This window comes from Pocillopora damicornis, chromosome 10, assembly GCF_964200805.1.
Source record: "Pocillopora damicornis chromosome 10, jaPocDami1.2, whole genome shotgun sequence".
Classification (NCBI taxonomy): domain Eukaryota; kingdom Metazoa; phylum Cnidaria; class Anthozoa; order Scleractinia; family Pocilloporidae; genus Pocillopora; species Pocillopora damicornis.
This window is the reverse complement of record NC_142679.1, coordinates 14955053-14972032: the sequence shown is the minus strand read 5'-3', so window position 1 is coordinate 14972032 and position 16980 is coordinate 14955053. Positions and strand designations below refer to the sequence as shown.

The following is a 16980-nucleotide window of genomic DNA, read 5'->3' as shown; positions in this document are numbered from 1 at the left end:
GTCTGTCTCTTGAGAACAGCTCCCATGTGCTCTTGCAGTCATTGCCTAGATACGGTTTCGACGCTAAGTAAAAAAAAACACAAGAGAGTTTTGAACGATTGGCGATCCATCCTCTTCTGATGGAAGACCACTGCATGGAATCACAGTGAAATCTTCCTTCCGTTGGCGCGTGCGTTGGGAGTAGTTTTTTTTCGTGAGAGGTTCGAATTCCATCACTTGTTATTCCCTAAGAGTCCGCGAACACTTGGGCAGACAACTTGTAATGTACTTACAACTTGAACTTTAGTGCCCTACGATCGAGGAACTCAGCTCTACAGACGAAAAATAACTTTGATTTTCGTAATCTCGTCGGGATATCAACGACTTGTTGGCTTTTCAGTGAAAGTAACTGCAAAAGTCAACGTTTTGTTTAACTTTGACTCTCCCTAGCGACAACATTTTGTTACAAATTGCGGAGGAATCTGATTTGTGTGTACTCATCCTATTTACGGCTCGTGTTCTTCTCGGTGAGCTACACAGTAATATGCGAAATCGGCTTTTCGAATAATTGAGAGAACTGTCGAAACTACTTCTAAATTGTGGTCGACAGGATATTAAAAACATTCAGTTATCGCGGCAGGGATTCCGTAGTTGTTAACATTCGTCTTTAATTATTAAATTTGTTTGCTTGGAAGGTCTAGTTTACTTAGCGACTTGAGGACTTGACCATTTAGTTGCCAAGACACCAACGAGGAAAGATGACTACTCGGGGTTCGCCGATTCTTGTGCCTCGTTACATGGAGAAAGATTATCTCCAGAGTTTAAACGATCGCTTTGCTTCGTACATATCTCGCGTGCGACAAATGCGCGAGCAAAGCGGCCGTATGGAAACAGTAAATCTTACAAACACGACCAAGATTCTAGAGGATGAGATGGTGGCTCTGAAGGGCATGTACGAACGTCAACTAGAGGAACTGAGGAACAAACTCGAAGAAATGGCTCGAGAAAGAACACAGCACCAACTGGCTGCAGCGAAGAATTCTGCCTTAGTGGCAGAGCTTCAGGACAAGTAGGTCTAAAACTTAAGTTTGATTGTAATAAAAAAGTAAACAATAGTTTCTCCCCACATTTTCCGGTTTGATACGCTCACCAAAAGGTAACTGATTTTTTTTTTAATTCAATAATTTATTTACCCAATCACTCAGTTACTTTTGATGTTTTAGGGGATGTGATGAAAATGCCAAAACATAAAATTTCAGGATGGGTGGGGACAAAACAGCTCTCTGCTGACCCCTTCCCTTGCTCCTAATATGCTTAGGATGGGAGAAATTTCATCATAAGTTAATCCGTTTTTTGGTCAATCTAGTCATTTATTTTCCTATTGATTTAGTTACTTATAATGTTTTTGGGATTTGGTGAACTTGCTAAAGAAAACTATACATGGACTGGGGGGAGGGGTGGGAACAAAATAGGTCCTTACCTCCCCCATTCCTTTAGCCCTCTAAATGGTGTTCCTAGGATGGGAGAAAACAGAGTCAGTTAATGAAAAAAAAAAAAGAAGTAGATATCCTTAATTAGTGCTCTTGGACTTAGAGCCCTTCAGCACATCTTATCTGTGCACCATTTTATCTAACAAATTAAATCTCTTGCTAGGGTGTGCTTTAGCAGGCAATGTAAGTAATATACAGATTGTTGCAATTTTGAATATTCTTTTGTCTGAATCAGATTAGGGGAAGAGACCAGTGCCCGCCAAAAGTTAGAAAATGCTCTAGCAGATGCCCAGCGAGTTATTGCAGAAAAGGAGGCGCTGTTACAGGATGCTAGAGTCACCACCACTCAACATCAGAATGCCCACATGGATACAAAACGAGACAGAGATGGGCTTCAAACTGCCTTGACACAAACTCAGCAAGCCCTAGATACTGAGGTAGCAGCAAGAGCTGATCTCCAGACTTTGGCCAATCAGCTCAGGGATAAACTCAACTTTCAGCAGCAGCTTCATGAAAAGGTGAGAACCAATTAAAAAATTATCATTGATTTTTCATCGATAATTATCTGTTAGATACCATGTTTCACCTTAAGCAACAAGATGCAAATTAGTGTGCTTGTCTTTTAGGAGTTGCACGAAATGCGTTGTCGCCTGGATGATGCTGAAAGGACTATCTTGTTGGCTGAGGAAAGATTGCATGAGCACAACATTATTGATGAAAACTTGTCAGCTATGTTGGCCAAAGTGAAGTTGCACAGTGATGCAGAGTTACGAAGATTCAAAGAAGAGGCAGAAATCTCCTATCACAATGGGGTAAGTACAAAAAATCCTTCAATGTTAACTTTTGTATCACCTACATCACTCTTAGTGGGCTAATGTATTTGTTTAGTACAAATAATACTCCACCCTTATGTTGAGAAGAGTTGATGAAGTGTCCCACCTGGAGAATTCAGTTTAGTTGAACTATCTTAAATTTGTAATTTATTTTTAAATTATATGACTGAAACCTCACCCCATACCACTGTGATATCTTGTGTAAAAGAGCTGAGTCCAACTGAACATAACCAAATTTCATGTTAGCCATAAGAGATTGAAACTGAGAAATATTTTACTACTTTAACGGCAGGCCTCCTAAAGTTCATGCCATATACATGTAAAAAAAATTTAATTTGGAAAAGGCATGTAGCAATATTTCAACACTGATGTTATCAAGCACTTGCAGAAGGTCTTTTTGTGACCTAAAATTCTAAAAAGTTTCTAGAAAAAATTTACGGTAGTCACAAAAATGGTGAAAAAATATTAAGGAAATTTTGTGAAACATAACTTATATTTTTGTGCCAGTGTTTGTCTCACTTTAATTTTAGACTTTCAAAACACTTCCTCTGAAACTGGTATCTTTTAGCTGCACATGCCATCAACAAAATTTTTTCCACTCACCATGATTAAAAATGGTTTCAGCTTGGAGTTTGATGCAGGTACCATTAATTTTGATGTATACAAAATTTTTTCCACTTCGTGCAGATGAACCAGATCCGAGCACAGTTGGATAATGAAAGCAGAAACCTTGCAGCTGCCACAGACGACAACATCCATTTGAAGGCTCAAGTTGAGTCTCTGCATTCTAAGAACATCAACCTTGAAGCCAAGGTATCTATAGTAAATATCACAAATACCCTGTACCTTGAACTTCCTTCATTACCATTAATCAATAATTGGCTGAAATTTTCTCAGTAATTTTTTCAATCAAACAGATAATAAAGATTATCTAGTAAGTGAAAGAGTTTGTGAATACATACTTGTAGGTCCTCCCCATTAGTGCTTTGGCATGAGTTTGCCCTCTAAGATATGAGGTCCTGAGTAACATAAACCAGTGAGAGGTTTGCAAGGAGTCAACTCTTTAACTCCCAAGATCTCATCAGTAATTCTCTCTTCTGTTTGTCATACAATTCTTATGATGTTAGTTTATAGAATTTGGTATTGGGTCAACTAACAATCCCCTAAATAATAATTTTCTTTATTTTCATCACTTGTGTCCTTGATATTGTAAGCATAGGATATTGTGAGGTGAAATTCTATCTCGGTCACTCATGGGATTTAAAGGGTTAAGCACTGCTATTAGTACCAAACCCTCAGTGGCCAACCTCTCCTCAACTCTGGTGACTCATCTCAGATCATCCCACTAGTGACAAAGCAGGCACCCTGCAGCACAAGTAATGAGAGCTTGCTCTGAAGCTTTGAAAGAGACTTCTCATTTGTTTGCTGTGGTGACATCACTGTTTATGTTCAGCAAGAAATTTAAAAGCTCCATTGTTATAAATTTCTGACATGTGCTTTTAGATATGCCCTGTCAAAAAGTATTTGATTCTTAAATGATAAACAATGAAAATAACTAATTGAACTCATTTTCTAGTGTTCCAGTTTGGAAGCCCAAAATGCTGGCCTTATTCAAAACCTGGAAATGGAGCGCCAGCAGGCTGCAAACACTATAAAGAATCTGGAGGCTAAGTTGCGAGAGCTGCAAGAAGTCCTAATGGCCAAGGTGCGGGAGCTGGGGCTGGCATACAATGCCCATCTACCACTTGACTTAGAACTGGACGCATTTGCCACTTTACTGGAAGCTGAGGAGAGAAGGTAAGTAAAATTTCTTTTCCAGACCTGCAACTAAAAACCATGAATAAAAGAGCTTATAAAAAAGCCATCATGTTGTTGTGCCATGCTTAGAATCATTAAATTTTAAAAAAACTGTCGCAGTTTGCATGGTGAGTCTAGTAAGTAAAATGCATGGTGACCTAAGCATTAACTTTCCAGTGAGGAAGCAAGGGCATGATACTATTATGCATCTCCCCTTTTTCACCCAGCATCATTCTCTGCCTGAATAAGTTCTCAGCCACATCCCTATTTTCTAACTATGACTTTGTTTATTTTGACAAAAATGTTTTTACAGTTATTGATTAGTTAAGACTTTTCCCATGATTTGGTATATGTGCAGTACAATATTATTGTACATCAAACTTTTGGCCCATTTCTCATCATTCCAGGTTAAACCTGGCCATGGAAAGCAAGGTACCTCTTACTCCAGTACGCTCACGTACCTGGCATGCCACTACAGAGAAGGTTCCTATCCCAACTGTCAAACGACCAGCTACCACTCTGGGTATCACACATCCCCCTGCTGTTACAAGTACTGCAGTGATAAGGCGTCCTGTGACACGACCCAAGACTACAGCAGGTACTTAATGCTGATGTAAAATAATGTTAAGTCTTGAATGATTATTTGTTTTATGTGGCAATTATAGCTTAATGCTTCAAAACTTTTGTGAGGTTTCCTTGGAAAAATTCCAGTTATTTTTAATTGAGTGCTGGCATTGGAGAAAAGTACTTAAATTGAACCAATGAATTTCAGATGATTGTCTGGACTTTCTTCAAGTTTTGGAGTTGATGGATGTTTCGGAAGCAGGGTGCATAACCCTGCAAAGTCATTGCCAACCACCAGCTTGCAATTATATTTCTGTTTTGTGATGGGTGTATATATATATAGAAAGATCAGTCAAGCTTTAATCTAAAGTTGGCACTCTTCTTCAACTTGGATATCTTGTAATGATGTAAATACATTTAATTCTATGCTCACTAAAAGAAATTTATAAACTTTAAACTTGAAGCCAGGAAGTAACTTCATGTTTACTGTGATTAAATGTCAGGCACTTTGACTGGCACAAAAGTAAAGCCTGTAGTTCAGCCCATAACAACTAGCAGTCCATACCGCCACTCCTGGTCCTATGTACCAAACTTTGTGGACTATCACAGCCCTACTTCAAGGTGATTTAAGTTTCTTGTATTTAATTATAGATGTATGGTCCGTATGTGTGTGATGTATTTTAAAATGCTAGGCAGGGATGATAAATTGCCTGGTTTTGCGGTGATTCAAATGCATAGATCTTGAAAAACAGAAAAAAATTTATTTCTGAGGAAGATGCATACAGACTTAAGTCTGGGGCATTCTCTTGATGATTGGTCATTATGTTATGTCCATGCACTGTCAAATCAAAGATTATCCAATGCAAGTCACCTTGGTTTTAATGCTGCTACTGGGTATTTGAAGGAAAGAGTGATGAAAGCACTACAGTGACTGTAGACATTACAGAGCAACAAGGTCTTTGGATTTATACAGACCACTCCTCCTTTTGTGTACTCATGCATCACTAGCTGTGGTGCCTCACTCTTCACTGGGAAGTTTTTGAGTCACTGAGTTGAAACTATAAATTGGGTCCCCTTAAATTGTTTCTGATGGTTAACAATTCCAATTAATATACCAAGGGTAAACCAATAAAATATTATTTGCAAGGGAGTGTTAATTTTTGTAGGCTTACATGTATTTGCTACTAACATGATTTATATGAAAATGCACTGATGTTAAGTAACAGCTGCCTTTCTAGCAATTAAGCTTTTTGTTTTGGATTAAACCCTTGATAGAATGTTAAAGTTTGAAATATATGGTTGAATTTTTTTTTTCATTGAAAAAAGTTCCCAAAAGGCCAGTTTGTAACTTAACAGTTGAATCTAATTTGAGGAGAACTAAATCAAAGTGTCTAACACAAATCTTTTCCATCATTCTGGGCCAGTCGATGTAAACAGTTGTTGTTGTTCCCAAAACTGTTCAAAATCAAATTTCTGAATAATTTTATACCACACATTCACCAGTCTGACTCTGGTTATTCTGTTTCTTTTGGAGGTCTCGCTTTCTTCGGAGCCTTCCACGCACACTGGCCCAGTATGACTTCTTCAAGATTTACCATTGAGAACAATACAGTGGCACATGATGACATTTTTTTTTTTTGCTCATTACTATTGATATGCAAATTTTCCCTCCTCTTTGAAACACATAGTTCAGCTCAAGTCAACTACGGTTTTGATTATTTCAGATCCCCATTAAATTTGTATCTAGTTCATGTTTTGCTATTGCAGACAGTGGTTCTGCAGTCCAATTAGTAGACTGAGTTTATTTATTTTACCAGGTACCATTTGGGCAATATTTTATGGATGATGTTTTAATTGAATTTTATTAACAAGGCAAAAGAGTGGATTTTAAAAATTTTTATTTTATATCTGTCAGGGCTTTTAAATGCCACCAGCTACAAAATATTTTTTCCTGAATATTTGACAATTTTTTTTATTTTCAAACTCTGCAGTGCAAACATTTATACAGTAGAATTTAATTGCCACTCTTAAATTTTTCTGGTCCAATCTAGTAGAGCATCCCCTTGAATTATGTCATCAAGTTTGTTTCTTTTCTTTTTTTTTTAAGTTCATTCAAGTTTACTTTTTTTTTTCTGAAAATGTGAGTGTTGGGTATATGATAACTCCCATAATGCTTTACTCAGAGTCTATTGTATCCAATAGCACAACAATGTTAAATGAATTTTTAGATGAACAAAAGTTAACAGACAGTGATTATTATAATATGTCTCTTTTGATTTAAAATTTTGGAAGTGACATAAATTTGATTTAAAAACATTTGTTTGATGTTAAGTTTGAAAAAAATATCAGATTTTACAAATAGGTAAAGATTATGTTGAAATTATATCACAGTAATTATTATTCTGGATATTGTTGATTTAGGAGATGCACATTTTATTAATCTTTATTATTTATTGTTGAAATAACAGAATTGAGAAATTTTATTCACTTAGATATATTCCTAATGTGGATTTTTATTTGATTGAATCACCCAATAATCTTATTTATTGCAAATTAGAAGTAATTACAGGAATCAGACATCATGATAAATTACAAATCACCAATAAGAGTTTAATCAGTTATCTTAAATATTTCCTTTTTGATATTCAAGAAGATTTGGATATTTATATATATCTAGTTTAGATTCTGCTTCTTTCCTTTTTACACTGACAACACTGAATTTCTATCTCACCGTTTACAAGAAAGTATGGGCATTTTTTCACTTGTATGCCGACAAACACCTTATCACACATGTTGATGCATTTTCTATTATGATAAAATTTTCATCAATCGCTTTGTAACACATTAGATATTACAATGATTTTGTCAATAAAGTCATTTTTCACTAAATTATGCAGGATTTTTAAAGTTGTTGATGTTAATTTTTTTTTATAAGATTTTAAATACTTTCACCTGATGACTTTGATTTTTCAACCACATCAATCGGCAATTTAGCTACTTACCCTCATTTAAGAGTTGGTGCGACTTTCATACAGTAAGGAAAAAATCATTGTCCTAAGGATAAACAAAGAAGTTATTACCATGTCTAAGAATTTAGTAGGTACCAAATATGTTGAGATATGTTTCTCGACAACGAACGTCGCTGCAAACTAAGAAAACCCTTAACTTCTATCGACCAAATTTAAGATAGCTATCAAAACGAGCGAGTATAAAAAGGCCCCTTTATGTTCAGCGATCTCATGGTGTAAAAGAGACCTGGCTGAAGGGCCAATTTGCGCCTTGGACATCCCAACAGAGCGATTTTTTTTCTGTTTGGATCCCACTGAGCACAGTTGGTTCTCATGCCAGGTATTTTTTATCACGTGATCACTGGCTGCGAAGGGTATATAACATTCATTCTGTCTTGCTTACATTATCCAGTCATACAGGAAATGTCCGTATCTTGGAGGTGAACCCCGATGGCAACTATGTGAGAATCTTCAACACATCCGGATTCAAAGTGAGTTCATTTCTGACTTTTAAGGTCCATACGTTTATCGCTCTTTAGAAAGTGGTCAAAACCGAGTCTCAATTCTTGCCGATGAACTGTGCCTCATATAGGGTTTTGCTGATTTCAGAACTAGCCTTTCTCTTAACTTTTTCCTCGATTACTTTAACGGTGATGTGCTATTCCCAACCCTAAGAGTGCTGAGCGCGCCGTGGCTCACTAGGTCTTCCTGTCAATAGCTCTTTCCTCTAACGTCCCGTTATCCTGGCCGGTGGAGATTCATGTATAATATCTGAGTTGCAAAGCGTTGGAAATTATTAGTGGGTAACAAAATCACGAAAATTCTTGCTATCTTCTTGACGTATCCTTGATTTTTTTCCTAGGATGAAGAGATTGGCGGGTACATGGTTCAACAGAATGTAGCTGGTAGACCTGTGACAGTCTTCCGTTTTCCTCCAAGAACCCGGCTCAAGGCATTGTCACATGCTACTGTAAGTATCTCCACCCACAAATGGAGTACATACTAAGGTGGAAAGCATTAAAAAAATTCGAGATTCGCCTATCGATAACAATGATTTACACGTCATGTCATTGGTAGGTATGTTAATTTGCCTCAAACTGAATGACGTGCATTGTGGCCTCGCTTGGTGATTTATTTTTACGAAAATGATTGCTCAACACAGCGGCAAAATATAAGACCACAATTCTCCTTTGGATATTCTCTCTGCCTATCTACGTAATGAAAATGATCTGGTTTAATAACGCCTTGCCCTTTGCTGTTGCCCGTTATAGGTGTGGTCAGCTGCTAGCTTGACCAGGCACAACCCTCCATCAGACTTCTTGTGGAAAGAGCAGCACAAGTGGGGAACGGGACCGGAATGTACCACGATACTTTGCAAACCAAATGGGCAGGTAAGCCTTCACTTTTTGTATTGTGGTCATCGTCTTCATTGTTGCAAATTGTTTTATTATCCTTTAAGACAATGGAACTCGAAATATATTTTTCTTTAAATTCTGTAGGCTGTGGCGTGGACAACTGCGGCTTATCCATTTGGCGTCCCGAACCAAATTCCCACGCGGGACACAGGACCGATTACCCTACCAGAGACTGGGGAGCCTGCTAAGGAGAAGACATTTCCTCGTTCTCCAAGGCATGCATCAACGTATTCTCATTTCTCTCCACAACATAAACAATTACAGAAAAAGTAGACAAATTAGTCCGGCATTGGAGTTTTCAGTTTCTTGTGGTAACTGCGTCTGTTTTTTTCTCAAGTGTGGTTATCAGCTTGTTGACATATTTAATTGCTATATGAGCGACCCTTGAAAGGGTGTAGGTTCTCCAATTTTTTTTTGGTTTAATTCCTTCACTGTTGTCACTGATGAGCTGCGTATGCAACTCAACGGATGTTTAATCTGCTAAACATCCACTTGGGCTTGTTGACTTCAGGTGCCCAAAAAGGGTTATAAATGGCGACCATATTTATTGGAATGTCCCGTTTCCTTTAGGTCTAAAGTTCCTGACCCATTGCCAAAAGAAACAGAAGGTAAACCTTTCTCAAATCCCCCAACTGACCCTCTCCATCCACACACTGTACGACCCAGGACCAAGATTGGCGGCCATGATGCCATGAGCATGCACCCACAAGCGAGATCACAAACTGAGAGGCCGGACCCTTCTGGGGCTAGTCGAACTGGAGGAGCTCCTCTAAGAAAGTTTACTGGGACTTCTCTACCAAATAGCAAGGTAGGTTTTAAATTTAAGGTTGTCCAATAAATACGTACAAATCTTATGGTAAATCACGAGGCGATGTAAAGTAGAAGCAATCCAAAACTTGATCGGAAATTGGTCTTAATACCTTAGTAAGCGATCCTATTAGAAATCTGTGATGAATTGAGATAATGTACGTTGGTTACTAATATTTGCTAATGCATCATTGTCCACTTAGAGTTCGACCTCTAAAAATGGCCAGGGAGGGTCCATACGAGTTCTACCTGCAACAGACTTCAGTTCACCGTCACAGCAACATCAAGACAGACTAAGTCAAATCAACAGTCATCAAAGAGTGGAGTTCGCACCGCCAATGCCAAGGCCCTACGTTATTGCTGACACATGGTAATGGATTGGGAAGAAATTGTTTTAATGCTATCGAAATATTGAACTAAAACCGTGCTCTAATGAATCAAATTTATAAATTCAGGGTTACAACTCAAATTAGCTTTTTGAAATACAGTGTATTTCCCTCCGTTTCCAATATTATTTTTAGTTTGATGGGAATTGGAGATTTCAATCGCCCCCTTTTCACTTTCCACCATTCAAACTCAGACTGGGAGGTTTATGGAGTTTTTAGTATTTTCAACCACAAAAATGCAACCCACCTCTCTCTTGATATGCATGTAGTCTTCCTTTTCATTTTATTATTTTTTTAAATTGTTTCTTTTTTTCTTCTAAATAGATTCACACATTCCCAAAGGAAAAAATGATGGAAAGAATAGTTTGGAGTGAAGTAATGATGACATTTCGTTGTTCTCACAGGAATTTTCGCTGCAATAAATTTTTCAAACTACACGAAACAAAAATTGTAAATAAACAGTCACTATACATATATGAAGGAGCTAAGGGCATTGTTGTGTGATGTGTGCACTATTTTTCAAAGTGATAGATTGTTACTCAGTTAAATGTCAACAAAGTAAGAGGATAAGATTCCTTGATCCTCGTTTGTGTAGAAAGTGATGATTGGAAACTTTCTCTTTGCGATGAAAGTATGGAGCCCCTCAGAATTTCTTTTTAATCTAACTCCTAAAAAAAGCTCTCAAAGTACCTTAAACAATACTTTCTATTTATCTGGATCAAATGTAGTAAAGGAAATTTGATCGTGTACGAGATACACCCTATTCTTCAAATATAAATTCTCTTTTTCTAGGGTGAAGACTCAGAAAAATTAAAAATTCTCCGAAATTGTTTTAATCTTGGTGCTTATGTTTCATACTGGTGGAATTTTAAAAAACATTCTGGCGAAAAATTTTGATACGTGTGGTACTTCTCAAGTCGGAATTGCCTTGACCAAAATCTGAGTTGGAATGTAGATTTCATGGTTCTGTTCGAGAAACAGTTAATGTCATGTCTAAGGATTTTTTTAAACGTAGAAACATGGATTACTTCGCTTTAGCGCTGCATTAATCATGGCCTTAAGTATGACATTCAAGGAATATGGTACAGGGTCCTTTGCTCCTTCCGTTTGTTCTCGTTTAATTTACAGTTATTTTCCCCTTGCGGGATGGGTGGGACATCTACAGACTATTGTTATTTATGTGGTTTGCGTGCGTGTTAGATCACGTGGGTTGGTTTGAGCTTTACAAACTGCTGAGTTTCTAACTTTTTTTGAAAAAAAAAAAATACAATTAAAATTAGAGCGGAACTGAATGTGATCGTGGCCGTTTCTTGTAATTATTTCATTCTTGTGTCTTGACAACAACGCTGGTGATTAAAGGAAGTTACGTGGTTCACATCAGGAGTCAAAAGGACCACGAGAGCCAGTTTAGTAAAGCTTAAGAAATTTATCACATTGACGCGACGTCACATTTGGCTGTTTCGGTGTTACAAAGGAATAAAGGTAAACAGGTACGCATTATGTACATATTGGTACTTCCGGTTTCTTACTCCCGATTCGTCATTTTCGGATTTCCCTTTTTTGAATTTTTTCCTCGCTATCACTCCAATAACATACCCTGTTCTTGAAATTCCATTCCAAAAACAATTCTCCAGTCTGATTCTTTACTTTCGATTCTCTCTTTCCCATTTCTAAATATCTATCCCGGATTTCCCTTTGCTCGCCAGACAGCATGGATTTTTCACGCACTGTACCAGTTCAATACTTTTTTTTCACTATTATTGTTACACTTACTCTAACACACATGATGACATTGTGGGAAGAGAACCATACATTGTACCACCAATAAAAATTAGTCGATATTTTAGGAAGAAAACGTTTCACTGGAGCAGAAACTCTTCTAGATCCATATCCTCTCTTTGGTTTGAAGAAACGGACGTTGTCAGCTGATCTCGTGCAATATTTCTATAGTATAACGATTCAAGGGGGTGAGGTGCTTCTATTTTTTTTTCCTTAACGGTTACCATGGTTTATGGAATCATGAGGGTTGATGTAGGCTTGGAGTGCCCGGGAACCATTAGCCCCTCACTCCCTTCTCGGTAAATGTTTTTTAAAACACCTATACCGATAGCTAAGTCGTGAATAAATTAATCTGAGTTTGCCTTTTGTTCTTTTTATTGATGGCCCATGTACAACACACCCTCTAGCAGAAATCATTCGTGTACCATTGCCAACGATGTGGAATGCGAAAAGAATTATTTCTTTATTTCTTCAGAAGTACGTGACACAAATCAACTCTCTATACATGACACGTATCTATCAAATTAAAATAATATAAAAATTTACACAGTAATTATATTATCCACGAATGAACAATAAAAAATTTGTCCTATAACCAAACGCTTGTCATTCGTTTAATAACTGCGTAATAACTTGATGATTTAGAAACACAGAACAAATCTGTGTTCAGTAGAGTAAACACTAATGGCGCTATAAATCAAACTTTGAATTTCTCAAACGTATCCTTGTAGCAGGCGTGTAGTGTAAACCAAATAGCGGCAACAATTGAGAAAATAACCCATAGTCCGACCAAAAGAGAAGTTTGCTTTGTATAAAAAACGATTTCCTTCTCAACCATCCAAAATTCTGCGTGAAACTACGGTAATGACCGTGTTTTAAGACCTCAGAGTAATTCAACCTTTTGAAAGTTGTTTTTAAATGAGCATAAAGTACTACTATGGACGCCACCATTTAGGCACTTGGATCTATATATCAGCCGCTTACCTTTGACTAAACTGAATCTCAATCTCTTTTTTTAAAGTCTCTTGGCGGTCTGTCTGAACAATTCTAGGAGTCAAACAGAAAGCCATACTTCCGGCAATGTTTCTTGGCGAAAACTAGAGCAGTTTCGGTTTGCGAACAACGCGAAACCGCGCATGATGTTTCTGTCATCTTAGTTGGAACGACATTCTTTTGCGGCCAGGTTACTCAATGTTTGCAAAATGGCGGTGTCCATACCAACGTCGTATATTGACCACAATTGGGCTACTTTTGGGATTTAAGAAACACGGTAAAAAGTAAATTTTATCATGTAGCTTTTTTAACGACAGAGATATAAATTAACTGCACGCCGCGGCAAACTACTTTAAGGAAAACGTAAGCGGAGTAAAAATATAAAACTGTTACATCGAACGCTTCAGCGTTTATTCAAAGGAAACTTGACTTGTAGCACAAAACAGAAAGGAGGACGTCATAAAACGAGTAGTTAAGGCAAAGGGTAACTTTCGGTTTTAGAGGTGAAAGAAAAAAACTTTACTGTACCTAATTCTGCTCCCTTTAAAACATTTACAGTGACAATTTCTCGACTCCTCCCTAAACCTCAGATGATCTCTAACAAGACGTGGTTTTCTCTTTTGACGGCTTTTCACTTTCCTCTCTACTCGATGCAGCACCACCCTCTGAGCTAGGCTTATCACTTTTGTGTTCATAGTGCGAAGCACCAGGACTAGAGGTACATACTTCCTGCCGAGAAGGCGTGCAATCTTCCTCTGGAGTAGGTACAACCTTACTTTGTCCAGAGCCAACCCTTTCCTTGGAGCTGGGCGTGTCTCTTAGCGTGATTTGTTCGGGCTGAGACTTCAAAGGTGTTGAAGGCTTTGGTAAATATTCATCCCCATTTGCATTGCAGCAACAAGAACAGAGAAAGACCACCCACAAGATCACCTGTAAACCGACATGGTGTGTTTTAAAAACTGATTTTTTTAAAATGAGCCTCACTCAACCGAAAGGTTAAAAAGGCCATGCCTAGTGTTATTGTACTGCTGTGATATACAAAGCAAACATGCAAATCAGAAGTGCTAGGCTTCATGATAAAAAATGTCTTTGTGTCTGTCACTTTTTCTGCTTGTCTGTCTCCTTTTTTCTTCTTCTTCTTCTTCGTGACTAAGCCCCGTTTAGTTATCACTTCCTATTAAACTGACACTATCCACTTCACCATATGGTGGCTGTCTAATAAGCATTCGTCTAACCTGCAAATCGCAGCTCTTAAGCTCTTAAGCTCTTAAGCGCTCAAAATTAATGACTAGTCGTGTCAATGTCAAGATGTCTAGATCTGACTGGTTCTTCAAAATGCCTTCTTCATTACTTAGCTTCTGCGGTACAGCCGTTAGAATGTTAACTTAACATTGACTACTTAATTAATGACAGACTCGCACTTTAATTTTTTCTTGACAAAAAAGTTTCAATCCTACTATTCCAGTGTAATTGACGCAATTTCAAATCAGCTTCGAGTTCTGCCAATCTAAACTTGGCCGATTATTCCATGAATTTCAATCTGTTCAGTCATAGCTAGCTACTATCATGAAAAATAATCGAAAAAATTGTCATTATACTGAATTATCCGATTATCCGAGAAATGTAGCAATTGCGTAGTTTTTTGTCAAGGTAAGACTTGTCTCGAAAACGTTTCAAAGCATCTGACCTTACAGGTGATTTAACACGATATCTAGAGTTCCGCAGCCTTTTTGTCGTTATGGGCCAGGTCTTGGTTTGTTTGCCATCACGGGATATTTGTTAAGCACGTTCCGCTCGAGTGTCGTGAAACCAAAACGGAAGCCATCACAACGGCCAATGAGAACAAAGGAAAATATATCACAAGGAACCAATGAGAACTCAAAGCAAAAACACAGACACCGCCTAAGGCGTGGGAAAACGCGAGCAACCAAGTAGCAATTGATTTTAGCTTCAAATCAGATTGGTCGAAAAAGTGGCGCGAGTTTTCTAGACCAATTATATGACGCAGTAGGCCAAAACCAAAGTAATCCCAGTTTTCTTTGTCACTCCAATAAAAATTGATCTTTGCTAAGTTAAGGTGAAATTCCTGTTACCCACTACTTCCTAGTAAGTTACTGCTTTACCTCGACTATACCAATAATGATTCCAATGACACCTACAGTCAACAAAGATTTTTTCACTTCTTCCACGACAATCGAAGCACAACCCTGCAAAGGGAAACATTTATCCAGTAATCATGAGTGCAGTTGTATCAAGGATTATTCCAAAATTCATTTACAGAAAACTAAATAAACTGCGACTAACAGCTCCGGTAGCTATTGAAACTTAAATGACAATACTATTAGGATGCGGTCGAAAAGGCGAGGTCCACATCAGAATGACAAGGTCGGGAGACAAATGACTACTTGAATACTAGAATTTGAAAGATTTAAAAGCCTTTGATGATCACAAAATATTTACTTAAACTGGTCATTGCTCATACCAATGCTTAATACTCTTAATCAAGGATCAAATTTTTTAAAGTTTCCTTGTTTAACATCATTCACGACTTTCACAGACTACTTTCAGCAACCTTACAGTGAGCCAAAAGTGGCTGTAAAACTACACATTGATCGCTGAATAAGATGATGTATGAAAGGTGTGGAGGTGAATAGTCGTTTTAGTACAAACAAAAAATTGAGATAACATTACTCAAAAGGATTAATTTAACCCATTTATTCCTGCAACGACCACGAGTTGCTCGGAAGTGAATAGTATAGTATATTCGGAGTAGCCAATCAGAGCGCGCCTTCAACACTATCTAATGTTTCAGTATTTATTAAAAAAAAGGTTATTTATACAGTGGAAGTTCAACTGTGGTTAGGGATTGCGTCTTTCTGTAAATTAAAATAAAAAGAGTAAGAGATATTTAAACTGTGGTAAAATTTGGAGTGGTTGGTTCCTCTTTATATTAACAAACAATCCACCTTTTTGTTAAGTGTTTTATCCGCATCTACAAAGCAGTAACCACATCCAAACGTCTCATCTTTACAGCAGGCATCTGGGACTTTGTCGTATCTACGTCCTCCCCAAACAGTAATACGCCAGTCAGCAAAGGTGTTCACCCCACAACATTTATACTATTGATCATAAGTAATGATAAAACAACAATTAATGAATGAAAAACAGTCACTGTGATAGCCGATGTGTCGTCATATCGTCCCCCGCAAGGTGAAGCAAAGCCGAGGGAACGTGTTACCTCGCTTCTGTTTCACCTTGGGGGGGTAGGGAACAGTACGGCTACATGTTGGCTGAAACAGTGGATGTTAATATAGACTTATTGCAACAGCTATATCTATATGTAATGAAGGAACTTTTAAAAAATTTTAAACTTGTGTATAGACAATTTCAGCAATTAATTTTCCATTGTAAATATAGAAACAACTGCTTGAATTCTTAACATTAGAAAATAATCTTTAAAGACTCCTGTGTGAAGAATCTTTGAGGATAACTTATACTGGTAGAGATATTTCTCTTCCAGGGTAGCAAAAGAAATCTGAAATAAAAGAAAGTTAAAAAGACAAATAAACAAACAAATGCCCTAATCACAATTTATGGCATGACCCAAGATTCCCCTCCCCCCCCCCCAACAAAAGGTATTTGACTGTTGTCCAAATTTGAAAGAAACTTAATTTGCTGACAGTACCATATTCAATGCAATACATTAAGCTATCAAGTGACAGCTCAGCTAAATGGCAAGTTAGAATGAACCTAGATTACTTGTGGAGCAGGAAACTGAACATTTGTAGCTATCTGACTGTCATAATATTCCTCAGAGAGTAGCTATTTGCAAACCTTCTCAAATAAGTTACAAGTAACTAAATGAAACACCAAAAACAGGTTTCTCAATAAAAGAAAGAAAATTGTCTAAAAAAAACAAAACAAAACAA

At 37.4% G+C, this 16980-nt stretch overlaps 2 protein-coding genes across 8 annotated transcripts in view; one reads left to right on the top strand and one right to left on the bottom strand.

Annotated features, from left to right (window-relative positions):
* On the top strand, positions 1 to 11571 carry LOC113665443 (lamin-B1.S). Of its 3 annotated transcripts, XM_089184425.1 has the most exons (15): positions 1 to 200; positions 675 to 1048; positions 1705 to 1987; positions 2096 to 2281; positions 2990 to 3115; positions 3879 to 4099; positions 4507 to 4697; positions 5167 to 5284; positions 8084 to 8162; positions 8534 to 8641; positions 8943 to 9062; positions 9171 to 9301; positions 9657 to 9894; positions 10097 to 10263; positions 10604 to 11571. In XM_089184425.1, coding segments are annotated over exons 2-15 (2280 nt in total). In that variant the 5' UTR covers positions 1 to 200; positions 675 to 737; the 3' UTR covers positions 10605 to 11571. The 3 variants fall into 3 exon arrangements, 2 of the variants coding, with proteins under 2 accessions (XP_089040551.1, XP_089040550.1); XM_089184424.1 differs by lacking the exon at positions 10604 to 11571 and having other exon boundaries at positions 10097 to 10267; XR_016180308.1 differs by having other exon boundaries at positions 12 to 1048; positions 9171 to 9397; positions 10604 to 10753.
* Positions 11572 to 12415: 844 nt separating this feature from the next.
* LOC113665445 (CD63 antigen) overlaps positions 12416 to 16980 on the bottom strand; it is a 13803-nt gene continuing 9238 nt past the window's right edge. For all 5 annotated transcript variants that reach the window (XM_027181131.2, XM_027181129.2, XM_027181130.2 and 2 more), the window contains 3 exons: positions 16018 to 16170; positions 15175 to 15258; positions 12416 to 13981 (listed from right to left, as the gene is read on the bottom strand). In XM_027181131.2, coding sequence (XP_027036932.2) covers positions 13649 to 13981; positions 15175 to 15258; positions 16018 to 16170 — 570 coding nt within the window. In that variant the 3' untranslated portion in view covers positions 12416 to 13648. The remainder of the gene's footprint in view (positions 13982 to 15174; positions 15259 to 16017; positions 16171 to 16980) is intronic.

What these genes read in the sequence shown, in the direction of transcription:
- LOC113665443 (XM_089184424.1), top strand. Translation starts at nt 738, where the DNA reads ATGACTACTCGGGGTTCGCCGATTCTTGTGCCTCGTTACATGGAGAAA. An exon ending in TTTGCAAACCAAATGGGCAG is followed by an intron (nt 9,063 to 9,170) that starts GTAAGCCTTCAC and finishes TAAATTCTGTAG; the next exon opens with GCTGTGGCGTGGACAACTGC. An exon ending in ACATTTCCTCGTTCTCCAAG is followed by an intron (nt 9,302 to 9,656) that starts GCATGCATCAAC and finishes CGTTTCCTTTAG; the next exon opens with GTCTAAAGTTCCTGACCCAT.